The sequence below is a fragment of the Hetaerina americana genome, unplaced genomic scaffold (assembly GCF_022747635.1).
Source record: "Hetaerina americana unplaced genomic scaffold, ioHetAmer1.1.p SCAF_92, whole genome shotgun sequence".
Taxonomy (NCBI): Eukaryota; Metazoa; Arthropoda; class Insecta; order Odonata; family Calopterygidae; genus Hetaerina; species Hetaerina americana.
This window is the reverse complement of record NW_027287561.1, coordinates 851691-879185: the sequence shown is the minus strand read 5'-3', so window position 1 is coordinate 879185 and position 27495 is coordinate 851691. Positions and strand designations below refer to the sequence as shown.

At 37.4% G+C, this 27495-nt stretch overlaps 1 protein-coding gene across 1 annotated transcript; it reads right to left on the bottom strand.

Moving 5' to 3' along the window:
* Positions 1 to 848: 848 nt before the first annotated feature.
* dup (double parked) lies at positions 849 to 27495 on the bottom strand. The gene is made up of 10 exons (XM_071598256.1): positions 26779 to 27495; positions 26358 to 26603; positions 25590 to 25780; positions 20744 to 21028; positions 16847 to 17001; positions 14465 to 14565; positions 11183 to 11345; positions 8388 to 8572; positions 2981 to 3182; positions 849 to 1991 (listed from the first exon to the last, which is right to left on the bottom strand). Exons 1-10 carry the CDS (start codon positions 27280 to 27282, stop codon positions 1831 to 1833), a joined length of 2193 nt encoding a protein of 730 aa, XP_071454357.1. The 5' UTR covers positions 27283 to 27495; the 3' UTR covers positions 849 to 1830.

The window sequence follows — 27495 nt, the reverse complement described above, 5'->3', positions numbered from 1 at the left end:
CCACACACACACTATCTCTCCATTTCAACTTCCTTATCCTTCATCACATTCAAAGGTTTCCTCCCAAGGGAACTTTCCTTTGACTCATTGCACACCCTATTAATTTCTTCCTTATTCTTGTTACTTACTGGTGTGTAGATCTGGTGTAGTTCTGGTGATAAAGCTTGTTGGTTCAGCTTCTACTTCCACAAATTAAATTCTATCAATCCCTTGTCTTTTGTTTGCTACCCTTCTTTCTACCAAGGTTTGCTCAGTGTTTGTGTTGGTACCAACTATGTGTTGTTGCTCTAGAGGGTGGCGTGCCAATCCACTGGGTCCTCACCAGAGGGCCCACCTATGAAACTAGTTCAATTCTATGGACACCCTCAGCTTCATATGACCTGTGACTTTTATATGGGTACCTCAAATTCCTCAAAAACTAAATGGCAGCGCACAGAATAAAAGTTTGGCCAACCTTATCCCCGATATGGATTTACTTCACATGTCATATAGGTGGTGGTCTCTATGAGATACAAGCGCTATCCTGGCCACCTATCAAACCAACCTTTAGTTCTTTTGTGCTTTCTTTCCGGAGATATCCTGGAGGATCTCTCCAGTTAACCGGCTAACACATTTGGCTGCAAATTGAGGATTTGCATTGGTAACTCATTGAAGGCAAGTGATTCTTACACTGCAAAAATCTTGCATTTGTGTGGACATCAGCAAGTGCCCCATCTTAAGTTACTCATGTTAAGTAACAGCATTTATTTGTAGTTATTTTTTAACAATATACGAAGCTTAGCCAAAATTTCTTTACCTGTATCAATTGTGAAGTGGTTCATTTATTTACAGAATAAAAATGCCTTAACACCATTAAGCAAGGAACATTTTCAATTTCCCCCACATGTATACAGTGGGTATCTTCCTTAAGATACTTCAAATTCCACATTTCAACAATTTTTTATGACCACACATTTTTAGAAGTGCCGTTAAGTAATTGTACCCATCTATAAGAAGGTAGGTGTGCATAATGTAAACTCAGGCTAAGTTATCCAAAGTCCTATTTTTTATACTCATTACATCAAAAACTAAGGAGAAATCCACAGCTGACACATTCCAATAATGAACAAAGGATTGCCAAAATAACAATTACAAAAACCTATGAGAATGATACAACTCTTCACAATGATTGGTAAAACCACTAAAAATAACATTTTACCACAATCAGAAATTTCATGCAAAATATGGCCTCCATTAATGGATAAGAACACTTGTACTGAGGACAACTCACTTTCACCAGTACAACGACCCAATTGATGGAAATTAAGAATACACCAGCCAAAATGCGAACTCTCTTTAAGACTTCGCAATGGGAAATATTTTCTACATTTCTTGTTTGAAAAATTCACAATCATAATAACTACAATCAGTCAATAGGGCTTAAATGCTATGGAAAATTCTAATTCAAAATCAAGTGTGACAACTGGGCTCAATGGTGCCAGGAATTTATATACCTGGACAATATGATTTCATGGATCCCACAGTTTTAGCATCAAACAGAAGAAGTAACATAAGACTAGGAGAACAATTTCAGACATTGATTTCAAGGCTCATAAAGTTCACTCGTCAAAATCGCAAGTCTATAGCAAGTGGAAAAAATACCACTTATGATAAATAGCAAACATTTTTGTCACTGTACTCACATGAGGTTCAAGAGTGAAAAACCAAATGATAATGGAAAATATAAATAATGATATATAGATGAAAATCATGATAATTTTGGAAAAGGAAACAACTTCCCTTAAGCTACTCATTAGGAGTGAAATAATAAATTTCAAACACATGTCCTCATCACTGCTTTGAACCATGGGCAAGTCTTTCCAACTTTGATATCACACGTGATATGTCTGCATCCCTAGACAGTTTTATGTATTGGGCATTGCGAATAGTGCATCTACTAATCCAACCCTGAACAGATCCTTCCAGGAGCTTGAGGTGCTCATCCAACTCCACTGAAAAGAAAATAAAGACTTAAAATAAAGAAAAAGAAGAAAAACTTTTCAAAATTTGTTACACAAAATTCAGAGATTAATAGCTTGCTAAGCAAAGGCCGAACACCTTGCAAAAGGGAGAGAGGCTCTCTTCGCCCGGAGACTACCCTGGGGCTGAATTTAAGCGCTGTAGGCCCTTAGTTATCTTGGCTCTCAATTCCATTTCTTAAAAATAATACCAAATGACTCATGCTTTTACACACAAATAATTAAGTAGTGATACCACGCTACATTTTTCAGCATTTTGACAAAGTTAAACTATTTCTGCAGCATCTGATAGATAATGTATAAATATTTATACATGCTAACACATATATGTAGATGAAGAGGTATTGTTAACTTTTAATTATTACTGAATATTAATTGAGATAGTAACTTATTTCTGATTTGTTATTCTTTAGACTTCCCTGCATAGTCACCCATCCCATCACTGTCATATCTCTTGAGTGGAGGCAGCACACATGATCCCAATTGTCAGTCACCAGCTCTTTGCTTTGCTTGCCTTGCTTCATCATGTTTGAGTCAGCAGTCATTTTCATTCCTCATAATTTAAAATTACAAAGGTAACCCACCCACATCTGAGCAATAGGAAATCATATGGGACCTAATAAAAGAGTAAATTGCTGGAAAACAATTAAGGAAGTGCTCGGCATGGTCGGGAGAAGAGAGGATTGTCAGCAGAAATCTGAAGGAGGCAGGAAACTTGGATGCAGAGCATTTGATTGGGGATGGAAAGTTGAAGACTGTGATATAGAGGAGAGAACGTTAAATGGCTGGGGGAGGGGTGGGCAGAGGATCAGATGGAAGACAGATATTGAACAGATGGAAGGTAGATGGAAAGTATGTGGAACTTAATAGTTCCCTGTAGCGTGGGGTGCCAGGCTGTCTTGTGCCACAAAGCTGAGAAGTTTGGCGATAAACAATAGATCATCATCAGCAATAATACTCACCTGAATTCAGGCTAGCCTTATAACTATCTAAGAGCTTTTGGAGGACTATATCCAAGGACAAGACACCTCTACGTTCAGAAACATATATGCCACGAAGCACTCGAGCAAGTTCTGGAAGCCTAGACAATCTCTCTGCATGTTTTTCCTCAGCTGGAGACATAGTCATGGCCATCAATGCCTTGGCAGCTTGTCTTTCTCTGACCTGTAATCACGAATGTCACGTCACCATTATATTGAGAGGGCAGAGCTTTACGCTGCTGAAACCAGATCCACATCTGAGAAGTTCATCAGTACACCCTTAGCTAACCTTGTTTTGAGTGGCTTTTAACTTAATTTACGGTGGAACCTTGCTTAACAAGCATAATTTGTTCCAGTCTTACTTGTAATGCTAAACAATTTTTCCCATAAAATTAGCATACATATTATGCATTCCATGCCAAAAAAAGCACTAAAAATTATAGAGAAGGTTTATTCTCAAAAAATTGCATGAAAAATTATTTAAGATGGTGAATAATCTTCATCTTTTCTTCTAGCACTGCAAGAACAAACCTAGAATGTGATTTGCAGGAAGGAAACAAATCACATTCAGCCTGCTCTTCTGGCTTTACACTCTACTGAAGGCTCCTGGAGTCCTTGAATAATTATATAATAATAATAAGGAAAGGTGGTGAAGGAGTTTCCTCAATCACACCTTTCCTTTTTTTATTGCAGAAGCAAATACAAAAAAAATAGCATACAATAAAATAGCATGATATGTTGAGGGGGTTCCTGCTCTCGCTTAATTCCCCTTTAGTGTTATGATATAATTAATATCAATTACACAACTTGAGAAAAAGAAATATCAAACGAGATAACACAGTAGCATTAAATTACAGAAGTAATGTACAACCCAAATTTAGTACAATTAGAGTTAATAATTATTATAAGAAATAAATATATTATTTTATGATAACACTTCAGTTTACAGAGTCATACAAGATTTTTTTTCCTTTGATCGTACACGAGGCAAAATAGTACACGTTAACTTAAAATAGCAATTACATACAATTTTATTTACACAATAAACGAGAAATACAATTACTAGTTTTATCAAGCTTTTAATTTACCAACTTCAAATGTCACTACAATTATCAAATTTCATTGCACCATTTTAAATAATTGGTCGTTGTTATGCTTAAGGCAAAATAGCACAATCTCACGCATCTTGGTTTTCTCATAAGTCATACTGTGCCAAATTTCATGTCTGGGTTTTTCATACTGTAGGCACTCCTCTATTCTATGCTTAGCGGTGTCTTCTGTTAGGCAGGTACTACAGAGATTAGTCCTTGATTTTCCTATTCTATTGAGGTAGTGTCCAAAATTTCCATGCCCTGATAGGAGTTGCGTCGCTTTCTTAGTTAGCTTGAATTTTATATTTAGCCTTTCAATGACGTCTGGGAATATTTCTTTAGTGTGAATACCCTTATCGGAATTCAGCCAGTCTTTATTCCACTCATGAATTGTTTGTTCCCTGAGTATTTCTTTTAATTGTTTTTTGCTTAGGGCGTGATTGTGTTCGATTTCAGAGTTGAAGTATTTTGTGCATTGGCCCGATTTGACTTCGATTATGCTAATTCTCTCCATAACCTCGTATTTTAGAGGTGGTTGTCCGGTAATTAAACATAGTGCGTCCGTGCTGATTGTCGAGTAACCTTTGCTAATTGCTTGGTCTTTGTGCTTCTCTAAGTTTTCTTTCGATTCTTCTGTAGTTAACCTTATGACCCCAAATGGAGCAGTCGTAGGAAACAATGGGTATTGCTACAGCTTTGTACATCAATTGAAGGGAGTCCGTTCCAAAATTAGTTTTGCAATACCTACGGGCAGCTTGGAAATGTTTTTGGTTTTGCTGACTATGAAATTAATGTGGGCCTGGTAATTTAATGTTTCGTCTAAAACGATACCCAAATACTTAAAAGATGGTCTGCGTCGGATATTGCTATTGTAGATTTTAACAGTGGGGTTCCTAGACATTTTATTTCCAAAGACCATGTATTGTCTTGGTTGTGGAAATTACCAATTTATTAACCATTGCCCATTGTTCTATTTGTCCAACACAACTTTTTGTCAGCTGCTCCATTTTAGCTCTTGAGTTATCTTCAATAGACAAAGCCATATCATCGGCAAAAGCTCTACAAAAAAATCTACATCCTACGGGGAATTCTTTCCTTAAGACCTGGTTAGTAATAACGTTCCACATTAACGGACCCAAAACAGATCCTTGTGGGCAGCCCCCGCTGAGGATTTTCTTTGTTGAAATAAGTTTTCATTTTGTATACGACCTGTCTACTATATTTGTAAAGTAATTTGAAAAGAGTCTAGTAAGGTTCGAAGGAATTTTTAGTGTTTTAAGCTCCTGAAGGACAGAAGGCCACCAAACAGAGTCAAATGCACCTTTTATGTCAAGGAAAACCACTAATGTATATTTACTTTGATTATTTAAGTTATTTAAGAGGGCCTTGATTGCGTCTGATGTACTTCGGTTTTTCCTGAAGCCCTATTGATTAGGATGATATAGCGTGTCCTCGCGAATTATTTGTATTCTCTCTTTAATTAATCTTTCAAATATTTTCCCTAGGTCAGGGAGGAGTGTGATAGGGTGAAAAGAGCTCGAATGCACATGATCTTTTTCTTTTGATTTTAAAATTGCATGTAGGGTCCCTGATTTCCAAGTGTCTGGGAAGAATGATAGCAGGAGACAGTTGTAAATATTTGCTAGAAAACTTGTTAAGGTGCTAACAAGTTTTTTGATAACAAGGCCGTGGATTTGGTCATGTCCAGGTGCTTTTTTGTTTAATCTGACCAATTGCATGGAGAACTTCTTCTTCCGTGAATGGATCAAGTTTTTCAGACGCGGGGATTATTTTAGATTCCTTCCTAATTTGCTCATGCTCCTTGTGGTCGAATGTGTCGTCCGGAAGCAAGAGTGTCAAGGAAGAGCTTGATTTTTTCCTCCAACAAAGGGATGCTTCCATCGTCCCTGAGGGTAGTCACAAGGATGGTTGGTAGCTTCATTTTTTCCGAGAACAATTTATAAATGAATCCCCAGGCATTTCCTTCGAGGTTTCGGGAGCTGAACTTCTCCCATGATTTGTTTTTAGACTCTTTCACTTTAAGTTTACATTCCTTTAGCTTGGCCTTGTATCTACTTAGGATATTTTTGTCTTCCGTAATACCTTTCTGGTATTCGGAACGAAGTTTATTGACCTTCGCTTTGAAGTGTTCCAGCTTCACAGTCCACCAGGGGAGTCCTTGAATGGTGAACAAACTGTCCTTTAATTTTCAAGTAGCTCCTTGCATTTGCACTTAATAGCCACATAAAATGGTTTTTGATTGGCTTGTGGCCAGGCAATACATTCTCTTCTGCCTCCAAATAAAATATAATCGAACCAAAGCTGCAAGGCTACAACCAAAGTCAATAGAACTAAACTAATATAATAAATTACCACAGAAATTCAAAGACATTAGACACATGACACAGTTTATAGACAAATAAAAATATTTCTAGTTGGAAAAAATTAATAGTGTCTGAATTTGTTAATGATAAAATATTATGCATGTATGAAATGAAACCTATGAAAAACGTATGTATATCCATATGTGATAAAAATCCATATACATAGAGGTTTTGGCGCTTAAATCCAGATAAATTTCAATTTGAATTTCCCACCATATCATAGTTCCACTTTGGAGTTGCAATTGGCATTCTTGAAAGCTAAAGGCATCTAGTCAACAGTCATGACCCTAAAATGGCTGAGATGTTAAGTACAAGTGTGGAGTACAATCAAAGAGCCATAATTATCATAAGTGTTCCCGCTGGGTGTTATATTCCAAAATATTTTGACTCTTCGTGTTGTACCCCTGATCAACTGTTTACGAAATTGTGGCTAAGTATAATGCTTGGGAGAAGTCTGGGGAAGGTTTTGCTAACCGAACTTATCTACCGCTTTCGCTGAGGAAATCTCATTCGAGGAAACGCGTGCTTGTCCGGATTTAAGCACCTTATCCTGTATATATACACATGCACGAGCAAACACACACACAAATATATTTTTATTATTTAAGTAATCCACTGGTTAAGGTAGGTTTTGGATGGACACAACTACCCAACAAATATATTGTGACTCCCAAAAAAACATTAATCCTTAATGAAGTTGTATGATTGCTTGACCTATTGTCCTTTCCTCTCACGTCATCCATTTCTCGTTTGGTGGGTGAAACAGCTCCCCAATGCCATCTCCTGGCCGAGGCATTGGGGCATTGGGGCATTTGGTTGCATAAACCCCCCTGAGCAGATTTCAGCGTAAACTGTGTTTCCTTGATAGCTGTGAATCTATATTCTGCATCCTTCCAACACACACTGATTTGTTTTTATAACCAAAAACTCTACCACTCAGAGCATCATTCCTTGCAGGAGGACACTTCCCTTGTACTCAATTCTCATTTGTCATACAACTCAATTCTTATATGAATAGGCCAAAAACTGACACATCATTTTGCAAGGGAGGATTTTAGATTATCTTATAGGCAAAATAACATAAGATACCTCATAATGAAATCTATTTCTTCTTAAATATTTTAGCCTTGTAAATAAAGTATTGGACCACTTACTGAAGGGCCTGGGTTTGACTCCTGGATATGACTGTCTGGGAACCTTCTGGCTTAGTATTTGGTGGACTCTACCACCACCTACCAAACCAACCTTTGGGTTGATATCTGTGTTTATTAACACAATATTCTCAATACATTCTTAAAATTAACACCTTGAAAATGCTGACATCATAAAGCAAAAATGCACGAAAGCCAATAATTCCCACACACAACACAGATTACCAATACACATAGTAGGGGAAGTTAATTTGAGATATGGCCTAGAGAGTTGGACCACATCAGTTGTAATAGTGGCAAAGTCAGAATTGCCTTAAGTTTACCATGTATTAAGGAAGCCACATATCCAAGACATATTATTTTAATTTGATGACTAAGGATTTTATACTCCAATCAGAAAATATTTCTTTCGCTGGAGATAGTTATGAAAGGAAAATAACTACAGGGAAACATTTTATCTCACAAATTAACCAATGAAACCTAATTGACTTAAACTTGAATTTAATAATACCTACATGGAATCAATTAACTTAGTATTTTTTCACAAAAAATATCCATTATACTACTACTGGTTTCAACACATAGGTGACATCATCAGGGATAAAATACTGAAAAAGTATTTTACCATTATTTATTATTTCCCATTTATTATTATTTATCAATAAACTTGGTGTTTGTGAAAAAATACAAAGTTTAATGATTCAATGATCACTAAGCTTTACGCTAAGTAGAACCTCAAGTCATCAAATTAATAACAGCTTACCTTTTTCAAAAGAGCAGGTGGTATTCCCCTGAGGGCAGGATTAAGGAACGGGACATCTGCAGAGGTGCTGGAATTGTTGGAAGGAGTCACGGTTACTGAGTTTTGGCCCTTTGACTCAGACACGCTTACTTTCTCTAATGCCCGCTCCATTCTTGCATTGCAGCCAAAAAGATCACGGGCTTTGTCTATAAATTTAGTTAAAAAAATATATCAATTCTTGAGCACACAGATTTTTTTTCATTCCTTGTCAGTGTGTGATCAGTCTATGAAACCATTTGATCATGGAGCTAATCTATCTACCACCCGAATTCCTACATTTAGCCAAAAGATAGCAGAGAAGGAGAATAACTAACATAGGGCAACTGACAACCAAGGTCACTCCTTTCTATCAACTTCGGAGCAGTGTCACTCATGTGAGTACCGAAATTCAATGAGGATCTTCAATTTGCATGAGGCACTCGGCACAACATCCTTCTCCTAACTAATGGGAGGACTCCCACCTCTTTGCGAAGGAACAGCATCATGGGCCTAGGAACTTCTTCAGGAAGGATTTCAACTAATCATCAATTGTGTCGAAAAATTGGAGTTTTGGCATCAGGACTGGGTTTTTGAGATCCGTGAAGACAAACTTGCCTGCAGTTGTATTGTTAGGCCATTAGTTCCTACATTAAGTTTTTTTCTGAACAATCAAGAGATTCTAATGACTCTTGAGGGAAAATAACATCCTATAAAGAGAGGCACCACAGAGGTACGATTACATGTTCCCAGTAGAATATTTCACTTCAGTTCATTCATATTAAAAGTGCATTTCAAGGAAAAGTAGGTGCATTCCATATTTGCCAAGCATCTCTGGGGTGGCAAGCATCAAAGTATCCTCCCCTTGGAAGATGACAGGAGAAAACTCCATGCATTGGAGATGCAAGAGATCATCCAGCAATCCAAGAACAATGCTCAATTTCCCAATGAGCAAGTCCTATTCCCCCCTATTCTCCATTTCAATTCAATACCTACATCACTAAATGCACAAGATTGCAAGAAATAGATGAACCACTATTTCGCCAGTGTTTCCTTAACCCCCAGCCCAATTTCTTGGGCCTCCTATCCCCTGACATTCCTGAATTTCCTTCCACACATTTAATTTCCACTTTCCAGGAAAGCTATGCCATTAGTTGCGATTGTAACAGGAGTGGAACCTTTTATAAGATGATAATGTAATTAAAAGACTCAAAAGGATGCTGTAATGTATGTTTTCAAATTTGTGTGATGTGCAAAACCTTTTTCCACAAAAATCCTTCCCCCACCCTACACCCGTCCAATTCCAAAATGCCTTCTTTCGCCCCCATACCTTCACCCCATGAACAAAATATATGGCAAATATTTGGAAGGCATAGCTCAAAAAAACCCCTTGAGATGATACCATGCATTAAAACCCAGGTTGTAAAATTAAAACACTGAGATAAATTTACGAAGATGTAATTTTTCTTTGGGTTATAGCTATTAAATAAAAATTGGTAATTTTCCACAAAATATAATTTATTAATGTGACCCATTTCAGTGAAACTACATCATCGTCAGGTCTATTTCAAATGTCTTACATCAAAATTTTCAATTAATTATGATATTCCACCATTTCACGCCCGAACGTCTCTTTTTATTAGGGTGATAGCTTCGAGCTGATTGATAGATTCTAGGGAATGCACAAGCTTTCCTCGCCTCTCCATTTCTGTCATTAATCCTTCCCCACACATTGGTTTTGTTATAAATGACCTAAATATGTCTTCCAGCAAAGAACACCCTATTATGTTTGACTTTTGGCAAGCTTAATACAAATTAAAAGAAAAAACATAACAAAGGTTTAAGATTAGAATTGTTGGAATGGTTCCAAGAAATACCAAAACTTTAATATATGTACAATTATACCATTAGTATAAAATGAACTCGGATGAAGTTTAATTTTTTATTTGAAAGACTATTAAGATTCTATCCTTTAGTTTAATTTTGTTTTTAATTTCTAATAATTAATTTACATCATCAATCCTTGTTGGATTCAAAAATGTGATGTTGGTGGCTATGATTCCACTGCCTAAAATAGAGAGAGAATTGCTGGATGAAATGCTCAGTGTTGTTAAGGCTCATATGAAACTTTCAAAATGATTTCTACATTCTGGGGCACAGAAGTTCCACGGATACACCCTTGAGCTACTCACCGGAGGACATTGGATTGGTTCCTGTCGCTGCTGCTGGGCACAATCAGTTTCCATCTCTCTACCTGCTAACTACCTGCCAACACTATGGTTCATGGCAGGGGTGATCACACAATAAGCATGCAAACATCAAAAATCGAGCCTTTCTCAATTTTTTAGTTACAAAATATTTCTGGTTTTCTTTGGCACAGGGCACAAACATGGTCGCTGAAGCAGGATCATATGGCACAGATTGGAGGCTTTTAAAATGTGTGTGTGGAATAGGTGAAGTGGACGGGAAAGAAAACAAATGAGGAAGTGCTAGGTATGAATGGTATGCGAGTAGAGGAGTGGGGGGAGATTGTTGGGAGAAATCAAAATGAGGCAGGAAGAATGATGCTCTCTTGCTCATTCCGAGCTCTCCACAATAAGATCGCATTTGTCCAAGGCATCTGAAAAATTGCTTGCTCACAGATGACACCATGACAAAGAAACTGGCCACATGAATAAAAAGTCCCGTCATACAAATCCAGTTACAGCTGTATGGATAAATTGGGACGGCGATGCCCGCCATAGTCATGACTCAGACAAATTCATCACAACAAAACTTACCTAGTACATCTTTTGCAGATGAACATTTATCAGGTGCATTTGGAGGCTGAGGAATCTCTGCAGGATCAACTTCAGGTAAAATGTCCACTTCAAATGCCGGATGCCAACGAGTTAATTTATCCCTTGGTACCGTCATGGGGGGATCCAAAGATTGGAGGAATTCCTGTTAAGCAATCAAGAACACTTTATTTGCCCAGGGCTCATGTTAGAGAGCAGGGTGGTGTATGCACACAATATAAAGCAAGTCACAATGAAGTAAAATGCAGACCGACTCAATTGAGATGTAATTATGGTACCACCAACTGCATTAGTATGATGTAGCATACACACAAATATCCTTTAATCACAGAACATTAATACACTAAAATTAAGGGACTCAATAATCGGGAGTATTATTGAGATATTCATCTACAGAATAGAACATGTTGTTACATTTAGGTATCCTTTAAATTTATGCCTGAATGCAGTAGTAGCCTTGGTATCTTTTATATTTTTGGGTAATTTGTAATTTTTGGTAGTTTGCACATAAGGTTAGGGTTATCTGATGCCAAATTCCTTGGGCCCTAATTTTTCCAAAAGACTGGGACGACTGCATGTTGACAATATAACATTATCGTCCCCAGCATACAACACCAGTACCATTCCTTCATAATCCTTTAATCAGTTTAGTAGGTCATTAACATGTACCAAAAAGAGACCTCAGGGTTGAACCATGAGGTACACCATGGGACAGTATGGCAGATTCTGATGCAAGTCTAAACCCATCTAGTATCTACTGACTAACACTACCGTTTGAGTCTCATCTTTGATATAAGACTAGATTCAATTTTGAGGGATGCCTCCAATTCCGATTCTTGCTAGTTTAATTAGAAGTCTACCCTAGTTACATGAATTGGAAAGGAAACGTTAATCATCATTCCCAAATAAATTAATTATGCATTTGATGCCAAAAAATATATTATGCACAAAATTTATTAAAAGAAAACGTATGCATTGCTTAGGATCATGAATCACCTTCATCTTGTCCTCTATCATGGAATGACCTGGAATTCTAATTCAAATTGTAGAAAAATAATCCAAATAATTAGTTTACTATTTTTGATAGATTCCTAATTCTTTTTTACTAGAAAGGATTTATTTTAGTTGATACTTCAAAATTTTTACCACAAAAAAAGTAAAAAAGGAGCATTTAATTACAAATAAAAACTGCTGGAGCAGTTAACCCTCAAAATCTACGAGGTTCGTAATAATCACCCAGTTCTCTGCTGCCTTTGAGTCGGAACTCACCACTTTACCATGGAGCACAAAGCCAAATTTCTCTTAACTTCTCAAACTGCCCTTGGCTTCCCTCAAATACCTCTTCCTTCCCCATTGATGATGTGAATAATAATAAAAGCTTTATAAGTTCTACTTATTTTTATTCTAAAAACAACCAGTCTCGTCGAATAGTCTACATCATCAGGTCATCACACATCATGATTTCTACGACCACGGTCGTTTTTAAAATAAAAAAATCAGTGGAACATACAAAGTTATTATTATTCACTTTTCTTGGTTAATTATCTTTTACAACAAAAGTAAAATGCATTTCTCCTCATCCTAATTTTACCTGTGAAAAAAGTTCACAGATAACTCAGGCTATTTTGGTAGGAATTTGATAGATTATTTTTCAGAATGCTGCTTCTATTGATGACATTTGCAGTAATGATTGACAAAATAATAAATAAGTAAAAATTGATGATAATTGATTCCCTGGTGGAGGCGGGGTAATGTCCTTGCCTTCCAACTCAGAGGTCACAGGTTCGATTCCCACCTAGGTGGGCTTTCTCCATCAAGGGCTTGGGTGCTTGCAATTGTTCCTATTACTATATCATTATTATAAGTCCAATACAAAGGTCAAACTGCTGGTTTTGGATAAATGTGAAATTAAGAAAAAAATATTTTGACGTGAATTACACATATGCTAGCATTTTTGTTTAGATACACACCTTAATTCAGATCATAAAATCAATACATTTTTTTAGGTATTCAGTTAAGACAAATGGTGCATTTATCACTGGCCAAGTCTGGCAGTCCCTCAACGAGTTCATTGTTTGTCACCAGATAGGCAGATGGTTATCTCACGTGTGTTTCCACTACAAACAACTCTCACCCTATCCAATGTAAGTTTTTAATGGGGAGTGTTTAGCAGTCGTATTGAACAATTATTTTCATCAAACTAAAGGAAGTCTGAAAATCACACTGAAGCCAAAGGAAATCACTCCTTGACAATTAGACATCTGAAGAACAAAATGAAATAGTTCTCCATAGTTTCAAAAATCACCAACATATGGGTGCAACATTAAAAACGATAATAAGACAAATATTAACCGAGACCAAAGTTTCGGGTCCTCATTTTCAAAAAAAAAAGCATCTATCACTCGATGCACCAAAATTTGTGGAAGTTCAATTCAATCTCTAAACGAAGGGTCTAATATGGCACGGGCTACAAATTAACAGAGATGCCTCGCTATGAAGCATGAGTTGCATATCTCACGTGTATCTTGTAAATAACAAGAATGCAAATATGTAAGCATCACCAAAATGGAAAGTAAAATCTGTCAAATGCTGGTTTTTCTAGAGTATGAACAAATTTCCTCTGGTTTTCCTGAAGAGCGAAACTCTTATTCGTTTCCTGCTAGATTTTCTATGAAAGCAGATACCCTGTTGACGACCTTGAACTAAGGTGCATGTTAACCCAGAGACCTCTCACTCTCAGAGGCAGAGAATATGAGGGGTTAGTATGATGCTTCTTCTTCTTCAGTGCCTTCAATGAAGAGCTAATTTATTAACGGACCTAAAGTTAAAGTTCTTTTCCTTACTATAATATATGCCCACAAAATTACTCAAGTCTAAGGAAAAAGAGGAAGACCATTTCTTCAGACACATTCGAAGGATTTTGGAGCATGAAATCTGGCTCAAGTCCTTCAAGCAGAGCACTGCCAGCTTGGCAGCAGTGCATATGGAAACGGTGATGATCTTCAAACCTCTCTCCTCCTCAATCTAGTCTGGGGACTTCTTTGAAGGTAAGTATCACCATAGCCATATTTTCGAAAGCATTTTCCATAAAATGAATTGCTTAAAATCAGTTATGAATGGAAAGCCAAAAATAACAGCTTTGTAGCATGATCTACTCCAGTCTTAGCTTTTCTTTTTAGGGCATATAGTTGCTCCATCACAAAGAAATCAAACTTAAGCCTTGCCCTTCAAAACATTTAAAATTAATGAAATGCTTATAATTACCTCATGATGATCCTTCACAAGCTCTAAAAGACACTTGTGGAACTGATGCCTTCGTTCCAGGAGCACAGATGGTGTCATAGTCTTTGAACCCTCCTTTTGCACTAAAAGAACGACAAAAAGGGCAAACCTGAATTTCCATTAAACAATATAAGGTACCATTGTTGACTCTGTTGTCCCTACAATTATTTCTAGCAACAGCAACTGAGTGAATTACCATACTATCACATTTCAATCATAGAAGCAATAAATAACAGGGTGGTCAGTCCTTTCCGACAGCGCAATTCCAGACCTGCTCCTGAAAATTCCCCTGAATGATAACTCTTAACAAACAACTATAGTTACACAATACTACTCAGTGCATACACTATTTATTGGGAAAGGTAAAGAAGAAATAATTTTTTTTTAACTCTAGGATGGAGGGAATTTTGGAGCCAGGAGGTAGCTCATCAGAAGAAACTGTCTCCGCTCACTATTTTTGTGAGCATCATTTGGCAAGTGCATAAGAAACCTGGTCAGAATCTCAAGGAGTAATTTTATACCTGAAATCTTAAGTATTTCAAATTACTGAAGCTTGCATATGTGAAGCTTGCTGTTGTGGAAAATCAAGAAGGAATAGATAAGGGGTGTCCAGACATCGATTAACATGACTGGAGTAACCATAGGCATTTAACATTGACTACTCATAGAAGGACTTCAGCAGATATGAATGCCAAAATCAAGGTTTATGGATTTGAATTGCTATTTTGTTTTAAATGTTAACATATATTAAAGGCTATTTGTTAATTAGTTGTTTGGCTGGGTGCCTTTCTCATTATTCACATCAATCCTGCTAAGACAGTTGCCATTGAATCACAGTAGTTTTTAAATCTAATCCATCAAAATCATCACATAGAACTACTCAAACTTCACGAAACACATGATTTATTTCAGCAAAATAGTTTCGTCTGGCTTAATCCAAGAGTTTATGCCAATTTTACCAGCTATTTGGTACTACATATTTATTACACTGCAGATAACACAGCAAGAATACTTCTGCCCTGCCAAGGTCGAATGCTGATGCAGGACATTGAGAGAATGCAATGGGCATCAGTTCAGGCCAGGTTCCCCGGGAATCTCCCTGCACAGAAAATGATGAAAGGGCCAGACAAAGGGTTACTGAAGATATGGAGGAAAATGAGAAGATTTGGCTGACTTTTACACTAATATGTCAGCACGATGGTCTTTGCAAAACATATTCAGCTATTAGAACTAATTAAGTTCAAAATGCCACAACAAACCAGTATAAATTGTTGTGTCCATTATCACCAGTGATTTTTAAAGTCTATGAGGAGGAAATGGTGAAAGAGACATGCAAGGAAATGGAGATAGGACAGTCTATGCACAATTCATAAAATTGCTTAGACTTGCTGTTGATTGAGTTTTAGTTTGTCAGTCAACCAAGGCGTTGCAAGCATTGCTGAGTGCATTGGAAAGTCAGTGTGATAGGTAGGGGATGAGAGTAAGTTTAAACAAAAGTAAGGTTATGCGGCTTTAGGAAGAGAAAAACTACATTAAATGCTATGACATTAGGAAAAAACCTAGAACAGGTGGAACAAAACGGTCAAAGTGGTGGGAAAATTAGGAGAAGAATTGCATTAGGCAAAGAATCTTTCACAAGAAGGAGGGATTTGATATCTGGGATGTTAAAGGTGTTAATAAAAGGATTGTTAAAACTTTGCTATGGATCGTGGTTTTGTAGGGCGGGGAAACATGGTCACTGAAACAGGAGGATAGGTGCAGATTGGAGGCTTTTCAAATGTGGATGTGGAGAAGGATAGAGAAGGAGAAGTAGACGGAAAGGAACACAAAAGAGGAAGTACTGGGAATTATGGGGCAGGAGAGGGTATTGCTGGGAGAAATCATGAGACAGAATAAATAGATGCAGAGCATTTGATGGGCAATGCAATACTGAAGACTGTGACAAGGGGGGGAATGTTAGGTAAACGAGGAAAAACGAGGAAATAGGATAGGCAGTTTGGATGGAATAAAGAGAGGTGAGAAGTATACCAGATGAAGAGGGTCTCACTGCAGTGCCCAATGTTGAGTTAAGCTTTTTGTTAGTAGAGGCAAGTAAGTGTATTTTTGTACAATTGTTTATGCTGTGTCCATCCAAACCAAACCAACCAAAACCTACCATAATCAGTAGAATACCAATACTAATTATAATAATTTCAAAATTAAAATATAATAATGCCATCACTTTTCCAACTTGTTCCCTATCTTTTCCATTATTTGAGTGATACCGAACTTTCTACAATTGTCCCGGCAAAGCGGTGACTCGGATGAACTACCATTAAGAGTAAAATGAAAAAATAAATTTAAAGTAGGGAGATATTGATTTACCATCATCCACTGGTTTGAAGAGGGGTGCAATTACAAGATCATAGCGCTCAGCTTTGGCAGACGATATTGTCAGCTGGTTGACTTTCTCATACTTGTAATCAAAAGCATCCGGGAACACCTTTTTTATCTGGCCCAAATGTCTTTCACTCACATTCCTAAAATAAGAATGGATTAAGCATTCCAGTATTATTAATATTACAATTACATAGCCAAAACTCTAAAATTACTGATTAAATAATAATCAAGATAAAATAAAAAATATTACAAGAAAAATTGCCTAAACCTGATTATATTTCAAATTTTGGAAACAATGAATTTCATTCAAAACTACGTGCTATTTATGAAGTACCATATTTTCCCAATGAAGCGTCCATGATGAACCCAAAAAAGTTTATAGTCAACGAAAACAAATAATGAACATTATGCAATAATAAACTTAAAAATGTCAAATCAAATTACATATGATCAGCTCTATTTAAATATTTAGATTATATCAACTCTACCTTGTGTACATATCATGTAGTGACTTATGCTAAGAAAAACAACACTGACTTTACAATGAATAACAGTTGTCACTGCCGCAATGCCAGAAGATGTCAAGATGGACAGGAGAAAATATCAAACCTGTACGTGGGAGCTGAAGGGCCAACATCCATGGACACATCATGCTCGACAATCTGCCCAACTATTTAAAAAATTAGACAGGAGTTTCACCATTCAAGAAGAATCTATTTGCATCTCTGGTTGATGAGTGTTACTCCAAGAGTATATGAATATCTATTTACAACTTAAGTGAACATCATAACTGTATTTGTATTTCCATTTGGGAATAGTGTGATCTATATCCCACTGACGTGTACTATGCATGGCCAAAAAATTGAGGATGAACACATGACAAATGTATTTCATTCCATAGATATACAGCCAATGATGGGTAAGTTTCAAAATTTTCTATTTGGTCATCTTCCGCATTCAATTTTGCCTTAAACAAAACATTATTTTTCGACATTATTTCCTCTCAATCACTATGAAAAAACCCACTCAAGAAACTTCCTTTCAAGCTCCTTTGCTCAAAACCATCTCCTTAGCCTTCTTGCACATTTCTTGAGGAGTAAATATCTTGGACTTCTTCATTCACATAACTCTATAGTGTTGATTTCCTGGATGTCTCACGGTTCCCTTTTTCTTGGGCAACGTTATCAGCTTCCAGCTTAAGTATGGCTATAAGATTTTCTCCATGGGTAAATTTTTCAGGAGCAACTCTTAATATCAGAAGCTAAATACTAGAGGAACACACAAGCTCACAGACTGGAAGCAATGGTGACTACAGCTAATTCTCTTCTTTCGTAATTGATTCACACAGCCAATCATAGAATTCATTCAAAAATAGTTTAAGAAAATTAGAATTACAACGTGAAGAATAATAAATAAATAAACATTACTTAACTTGGTGTCAAGCCATTGGCATTTATGATATTTATGCACTAGCACTGCATACCTTAACCACTCACACATGCCTTCATGGATCATTTGCCTGAAAAATGCATTTTTTTCAACAAGGATTATATGCGATCCATACATTTTCATGAACATCAAATACATATATCATATTTCCCCGCCCATAAGATGCACTGTGATTTTTCAGGTTAGAATTTATGAAAAATACTTGGATCAGATAGAGAAGAATCAAATTATTTAAATATTAAGGCTTCATACAAATAAAATGGAAGCTATTTTTAAAAAATAGCTACTACATATAAATGTTTATTCCTAACAAAATCCGATAAATTCGTCATTACTTCCACTAAAATCATAAACAAGGGTTACTTTCACTGGAGTTATAACTTTCCTCTCGTACAACGTGATATTCCCTTCCATCCGGTGCATTTCCAATTCCACAATTTCAAAAGACTCACTTTTAACTTTCTGTCAGGACTTTTTCTCTAATTCACAAACACTAGAAATGGAGCGGCCAATCCATTCTTCCCGTCTGTGTGATGCCGTGAGCTGGTACATCAATCCATGTCATCCACTCTTGCATTATTCAATGTGTAATTGTACATTTAGGATTCATTTTTTGTTATCATATTAACAAATGAGGGGGCGAGTTTTGAACCATCAGCCCAACGCTCAAGATCAATGGTGTAGTATGTCTTCTCATAACCAGAAGTTATATATTAATCAATTGTGAACTGCGGCATTGCAGTGTTTGATTTTTCCATTCCTTGCAATATCGAGAAATTCCACATAATTAAGCCTATGGCATGGTCCTACTCTCAATCGTTACTCTATTAGTCCCTTTAAGGTCCACATGTATTTGAAGGCCAGTCGAACGTAGTAGTAGTAGTTTTGAGGGGAGGCGACCGACAGCTAAGGTCATTTGCGCCATAGGGGAAGGACAGGAAAGGATGAAGGGTGGAGAGAAACCCGGCGTCGGCATTAGCCTACTCTTTACGAAAGGCGCCAAGGGGTCCGCGGCTTAACGTCCCATCCGACGGACGGCGTACTCACTCAAAGTGCCCTCCACAAAGCACCTCAAGTAGGGATCAACGTTTAAGGCACCTCGCACACACTCCCCATTTTTAGTGTCCCCCTCTCAAAACACACCCTTTTTCTCAATTCAATGGCATATTTGTGGAATCCTTGGACTTTCTTCTTTTGTATTCAAGAGGCACTTCCTGAGATACTGTAGTTCAGATATGCATCCAGAGACCAATTCTCATCTTCATGAATATCATGCACCCACACATTTCCACAGAAAAATCAACAATGCACAAAACAATCGCTGATTTTCTCACTCATTATGCAAATTGTTTTTATTGAAAGAGTAATTCTGTTCTTCCTGTCATGTATTTAACAACTCTTAACATGCCACTCCATTTAGGCTTTAGGAGGAAATGAGTGTGAAGTATTTTTACTCCTTTCACTTTCATAAATGCCTTTCAGCAACTTTCTATTTTCTGAAGCATAATTCAATACTTCAAGTTAAAATGCAAAAATGTACAACAATCTTCAACCTTTAGATCCCACGAGATTATTCTGATTTTAATTGTGTACGCACCACTTACTTTCTTTACCATGCCTTTACAATAATCTCACACTGCATGTACTTAAGGTTAAGCGCTCAAGAGTTTATCGGGAGAGGCACAGTGCAGAATGGCAGGCACGGCAGCATCCCCGTTACCCCAATGAGTATCAAGTTTTGCAGCAGCACCACATTCCAGGAGAAACTAAAAGAGCTCCTTTGTATACATTTCCGATTAGGGAATTATTTTAGGAAGTACTGTCAAAGAAATATTAAAACTCTATTGCCTATTAATGGCTCAGCTCAGTGATATAATCAACATTTGTAATTAAGGCAACCACTTTCCATGAATGTTGTGAGAAAAAATACATACTGGTAAGTATTTTTATGGAAAATTGGCTGATGCCTCATAGGACTAAGTTATATCCACATACCCTCGGCCCATGAGACAGAGGCTGGTTTTTAGCAAGGTTTTTTCCTCTCTTGAGGGAAATACAGCTCAAGTTCCAAGTATCTAGTAGGTATGCATTATCAAAGTACTTTCACACAAGCATTAAAAAAATTATCAGGTATGTTGTAAGCTTCACACTATCAATGGGAAAATACAGCATGGTGAGAACAACTTTGACCTACATTGAGAGAATTGAGCTCTTGCGGCTAGTAATATTGAATAAATGAAAAACTCCAATAGCCGTAAACAGTTCAACTTCTCCATCTTTTAACCAATTATAAAAGTGTATGAAAACAATAACTGTTTATTAATGAGATTAAAACTAGCAAAATTTGCATATTGAAGTGTATCAAATATTGCATCCATAATATAATAGCAAAATTAAGAACCCCTGGGCAAAAAAAAATAGTTTTATCCTTACTTTCTCAGCATTTCTTGTGCAGCCGGCCGCAGCTTATTAAAGGTTATTTTCTCCTTGCGATTGATCATCATCGATACAACCACATCAACACAACGGAAGACCTCAGCGAGACAACGATACTGATATGGCAGACAGAGGGAAGTTCCTTTGGAAGGTGATGCAGGCAAGGTTTTAGATGGCGAGAAGGCTGCACGGGAGGCCGTCAGCTGAGTGAAGCGCTGGTATGCTGCAACTGGGGACGAAGGCGGGGTCTTGATTGGACTGCCAGGCATCGCTTTACTGGGACTGAAAAAATATGACAAATCCCAATTAGTAACATCAATATATATAGCAGGCAAATAGAAATATCAACCCATGAAATACTATATAATAAATTTAAAGTATAAGGCTATAAAGAGTTCAATTGGGTAGAATTAATGAATGCATCACTGAGGATTGACGTAGGCTCGTTGGATGGATAGGTAGTTTAGCCAACAACCTTGAAAGTTTCACACTGCCCAGATGTGTGCACGGAGACCCAGAATGGGCAGCACTACGAAGAGGGGTACGACAGTACTTTGGGCAAGGGCCTAACTATGCTGACACCACACAGTTTCCAGTTATCAATAAAGTTACGTAGAGTTTGGGCTAGATGGAGGCAGAATGTGTGACCTCAATCATGTTGCTCCTGGCCCTGTCTGAATGCAGCAGGCAGATGCAAGCATGGGTTGACACAATGGGCTAAGCACCTGGGGCTCCTGGCAAAGCCCCACAAATTAGTGAAGACTGTCGATCATCACCCATGCTTTTGAAAGTGCATGTACATGCAAAGGAAATAGTAAAAAAAGACACAAAAATCTGAATTTGGAATGAAAGTTAGCGGAGAATTCTTAACACCAGTTTGGTTTCAGATGAACAAGCTTAGATTTGCCAGGCAGCCTAGGGATTGCATGCGTTTCAAAGTACATTGGAAAGTACAAGTGCCAGGTATCTGATGAGACTGATTTGATGGTCACAGTTTTATGGGATGCAAACAGAATCATCTTCATCTAGTACCTGCAAGAAGGACAAATGGAGAGAGTTATGCATCCTTGTTATTGCACCGTTTGAGCAAAGAAATGAAGGAAAACCATCCTCATTTGGTAAGCACAAAAATTCTCTTTCACCAAGACCATGCTTGGGTGCACACTTAGTAGTTTCAATGGCACAGCTACCATTACAACATCCACTGCATTTGCCAGATTTGGCCCCCACAGACTTCTCTTGATTTCCATTCATGTCGAACCAGGAAGTCATTGCCAACACAGATGCTTATTTTGAGGACTCTGCGAAATCCTACTTTAAGGAAGACTTAAAGAAGTTGGAGAAATGCTGAGAAAATGCATTGAGGTAAAAGGGGGTGATGTTGTCAAATAAAACAAATCCACCCCAATTAATTTGTTTGGCTATTTTTCCTAATGACTTACTGAACAAAAATGCAGTTGTGATAAAATGCCTTTTTGTTTCCTTTGGAGTCAATCTTCTGTAGTGGCTGCAACTAGAGTTTTCATTTCATATTGTGACAATTAGTGGTCAGAGGAAATACTGAAGAATTTTCAGTTGTGGTGGACCTGCAACAGCTGCAGAACTGAAGCCCTGAACATTCACTTAGGCATCACAGAGATTGATGAAACTCAATCAGTGGTGGAAATGACATCACCCATCTGGGGAATCATCGGTGACTGTTACGGAACAAGGGCTCTAGATTAATATAATTAAGCATCAGAAACTGCGCACAATTATATTAGCATGTTGAAAGCTCATTTAGACAAATAATTAGGCAAGTACGTGGCCTTAAACAGATGGGTATATGACCTTAAGGCTCAGTTGAATGCCCTATGAGCAGAATTCACTAAAAAATAGCCCAATCCCTGATTTGGATGAAGACATTCCAGTCGCAGTGGACTCAAAAAGAAGCCTTACTTTGGGGGCATAACTCCACGCAACTAGAAACATTTAAGTAGCCTTCAAGGCCAGAGAGAGTACATCTCCCATCACACGAACAACTCATCAACCACAGGATATTTGTGAATGAAATTCTAAATGCGTGGAGATTATATACCACGGTATGCAACTAGTGTGGTCATGTTCAAAACATGTCCCTTTATGGGGTGGAACACAGCATGTTACCTTTTCCATACCCACTAGAGTTACTTCCAATTCTAAAACATGATTTGATTATATAATAATTACTATTGACCCTTTGTCCATTAATACTCGAGTATTAAGATATGCTATTTCTGACCAATACCCTCCATTGACTTCGATTCCAATTAAACCCATCCCTATCACCAATACATATTAAATCAGAATATTTCCTAAACAAGCCTTAAACATAGAAGGGTAATCCTATAAGTATCCCACCCAACAAAGAAAACACACAAATTTTGGAAAAAATTTATTTATTTTTCAACATAATGTCCGTTCAGCTCTATACACTTTTCCCAGTGATTGTCAATAAGTTCGGTACCCTTTTTATTTTAAGAACTGTGTTGCTCCTCAAAATAGCCATTAACTACCAGCATCACTTCTTCACAGCTGGAAAATCTTATACCACTGAGCCATTTTTTCAAGTTCGTGAGCAGAAAATAATTTAAGGGGGCTAAATCTGGGGAATAGGCTGCATGAGTTAGCAATTCAAACTTCAATTCATGAATTTCGGCCATTGCAATAACGAATTTGTGAGCTGGTGCATTGTCTTGATGAAACAACACTTTCTCTTCAGCCAAATGCAGCTGCTTCTGCTTGATTTCTTTGCTCAAACGTTACAATAAGTTCACTTGCATAATTTCCGCCATTGATAGTTTTTCATTTTTCAAGATAGTCAATGAAAATTATCCCACACGCATCCCAAAAACTGACGCCATGCCCTTGCCTGCAGATAAAACGGTCTTCGCCTTCTTTGGAGGCGGTTCACCCTTTTGAATCCATTGTTTTGATTGTTCTTTTGTCTTGGGTGTGGAGTAATGGACCCATGTTTCATCCATGGTTATGAAATGACTTAAAAATTCTGCTTTGTTGCTGTGAAACTTTGCAAAATACTCAATTGAAACATCTTCACGACAATGGTTTGGCTTAAGTGTGAGTACCCATCTTGCACACAGCTTTCTCATGTCCAAATTTTCAGTTAATATGCAATGCACCACACTTTTTGAAATGCTTAATATGTGTGCTTGCTCGTGCACTTCCAGTTGACGATCATCCAGGATCAATTTGTGGATTTTCTTCACCGTTTCTGGAGTCATCACTTCATTTGGTCGACCAATGCAATGTCCGTCTTGACAGCTTGTACGGCCTTGTTTAAACTCTAATACCCAATATTTTACTGCTGTAAACGAAGGAGCAGACTCATCCAGAGTAGAATCCAGTTCATATTGTATATTGGTTGGGCTCAGGCCTTTCAAATAAAAGTATTGTATCACCTAACGATAACCAATTTTCTCCATTTTCACAAATTCACTGAAAACGTTCACTATTGATGTCTGCCAAACAAATACTAAACATCTTTTAACTTGAAACCTATGCTTTATAGATTGTTTACTTTCTAATACAGTGATTTTCCAAACTAATAGCGCCCTCTCTAGGTCAGGCCGGATATTAATAGTACCACCCTTGTACATTGAAGGATTACAATGCAACAAATTCAGAGAGAAAAAATCATTCGCCACGACTGGGATTTGAACCCGGATCCCTTGGTGCCTGTCCAAATGCTTAAGACAGTTTTAGCTACTGAGGCATCCTCTTACACTCCAAAATTTAATGCAATTGGCTAGACATTGAGGTATCCAGGTTTGAATCCCGGTCAAGGAGACACTGATAAATTGTTGCGAACTTAGCGGATGACCCCGCTAAAAGTTACTGTTGCAGTATCTTCCGAAGTTTCTTGGAATTTGTGAGAGGATTCTTTGAAGGTAAAATTGAAAAGTATATCTATTGAAAAAATGCTATTATTCTGTAAATCAATTCATGATCAAGTCCATTATTTGTACTAGCTGAATTATCTGAGTACTAATATGCTTTACATTTTATGATTTTCACCCAACACAAGCTTTATGTACTTCATTTCTATTTTTTGCTGTCCCTTAAATCTCTTATATTTTATGCACCATGTTCTCCTAAACCATAAACAGAGTCATCAACCCTAACATTGGTTTGGTAGGTGATGGTAGAGTTCACCCAACAATAGCCCTACAGCGTGTACAATTCACACATCAGGTTAGGGGGGCCAGTTCCTTTCCCTGTGCCGGTTATGGTTTCCCAGGAAGATATGGCACCTGTAAAATCACATTGCTTGGGTGGAGCTGCAGGTGCCCAGGAATCGATCCCGGGACCCTCCGGTCAGCAGCCCAACGCTCTACCCCCTGGATTACTGCAACCTTATGTTTAACTGGGCAAATAAAATGCATTGTTATTTTTAGCTTGCACAGCCCTTTGCGGGAAGAAACTACATGCATTTCCATCTGCCTGTGAGTTTAATGACAGTGACAAGTGATGAATTAATGTTGATTACTATCTCCTCATATCTGTGCCTTCTATGTTTATGTTTACTATTTTCTGTCCTCCTCCCTTTGGGATATACTGATGATTATTTTTTATATTTATGTACCAATTGAAAATTTGATATTCTTAATAAATTGTATTATGCTATTGTTTAAAGATATTATTGCAATCAGCTTGCATATAAGGAAAATGGGCTAGGACAATAGAGCTATATAATGCCATGAATATTTGAGGTGTTTCATGAAGCGGTCTTCAATCAGTCATAATGTAAGTGATAGATGAGATGGTATTTAAAAAAAAGGAATCTGATGAGAAAGACACAACAAACCTTTTTAGTACAGGAACTTCAAATTCAATTTCCTGAAACTTCCGCAATGAGGGCATCACACCAGAGCTGACCTGCCGGTCGGCCTCACGTATTTTAGCAGCACAGCTAGACACACGAGCTATGGATTCCTTCAGCTCTGCCAGCCTTCTATTCCCTAAAACCCTTCCTCGGATGTCAGCTAATGATAATTCCTAAAATTAAAGCAACATTCAATTTTCACTTCTAAAATTGTAAAGATATGAAAAAAATACCGATAAAAATAACAAGCAACCCAGTACTAAAAGTAGGAGTCATGAAGTTGCTTCACATTTAGAATTTGGGTAACTACTAGTGAAATTTAATTTACTCTTTATAAAATTATTAAAAATAATATAAATTTCAGAAACCATTTTCCAATAAATTCTAATCACATAAAATTCTCACTTAATTTGAAAATATATTCCAGAACTAAAATACATGGTAAATAGCCACATCCCCTTTCTAAAATTCTGACATTGAGTATTATTTTGACATTAGTTGACACCGTGACTCCTTTATGGGGGCCAACAAGACATTTAATATATAGCCACACAATGCAAAAATAAATTATGGTAATATGGAAATGCCTACCAAATTTACTGACAATTTTGTTGAATAGGCATAATCAGGCGGTCACATTTTTAAGGCCCTGAAAATTGGGGTTTAAACAGGAATTCACAATTTTTAAAGAATTTTGCATTACTGAATCTTCGAAGGCTCGATGACTTATTTCAGAGTAGAATATCAAACCTTGCGAGACATTCTATCAGCTTTTCCTGACACAGCTGGAGTTTCATGGCTGTTTTTTTCCTGACTACCAACATGCCTTCCTGCAGCTGATGCAGCACTTTCTTTGCTCATCACATTTTCTTTAACTCGAATGTCATCCACCTTTCGAGGAGACAATTTCCCGATCTTTTCAAACACAACATGCTTCTTTTTTGGAGTTGAAAGAAATGATTGCTGAGACTCGCCAGTAGCGTCTTCCTTAACTGGCTGTAAAAAAGGAGAATAATCCTTACATAAACTTAAAGTTCAGATTCTGTATCATAATGCTGTTGAAATTCCACTTATCTTTATTCACCTCAAACAGCAGTTTTAGATAGCGATGTCAATAATATCAAAGCAACTCAAAACATCCTTTACGACTTCTATATATTTCCACACTCACCAAAATTTCATTGACCACTGGAAACAGTTCCTCATGTTTATTACCGCTGTCCGCTTGCTGTGTTGTGTGCACAGAAGGCTGTGAATCCTTTTCTATAGATAAAACAGTTTCTGGCGTCACGTCCTTTTCTACAGCACTGAAAAACAGATGACTCAAAGATGTTTGACTTTTGCTCTCGTTGGAACTAAAAGACCTTTTCCCTTTATGCCAGTCCTGGACCCCTCCCGTTTTCCTCGCCGATTTGGAGGAACTCAAGTCTCGCAATATACTATTATTGACCCTAGGAGCGGTCTTCAAAATAGTGTTACCAGAACTATTAACTTTGGAACCCGCGATTTCTTTCGATTGGCTTAAAAGTAACACTGTATCATTAGTAGTATCTTGCCTGCTAAGACTTTCAACAGACTCATCAATTATCCTAACTTTGGAATGCTTTTTAACATCTTCCACTAAATTTCTCTTGCGGACGCTATAAAAGCCAGTCAAAGTTGATTGAACGGACATGTTCCCGGTGTTTAAATTCACTCAACACTGCTTCCGAAAACTATATAATTAGACAGAATAAATAAAATCGCATCGAAGTACTCGTGGAATGTTTAACACGGGCCCCAAATTACTAGGCCTACACTTTTCCCAAGAGCGACTCTCAGTCCCGCCACCAAGAAACGCGGGAAATTACTTCCAAATAAGAAAGTATACACTGGGGACATCTATGTA

What these genes read in the sequence shown, in the direction of transcription:
- dup (XM_071598256.1), bottom strand. Translation starts at nt 27,282, where the DNA reads ATGTCCGTTCAATCAACTTTGACTGGCTTTTATAGCGTCCGCAAGAGA. An exon ending in GCACAAGAAATGCTGAGAAA is followed by an intron (nt 17,002 to 20,743) that starts GTAAGGATAAAA and finishes TTCTTATTTTAG; the next exon opens with GAATGTGAGTGAAAGACATT. An exon ending in CTTCAAACCAGTGGATGATG is followed by an intron (nt 14,566 to 16,846) that starts GTAAATCAATAT and finishes TCGTTCTTTTAG; the next exon opens with TGCAAAAGGAGGGTTCAAAG.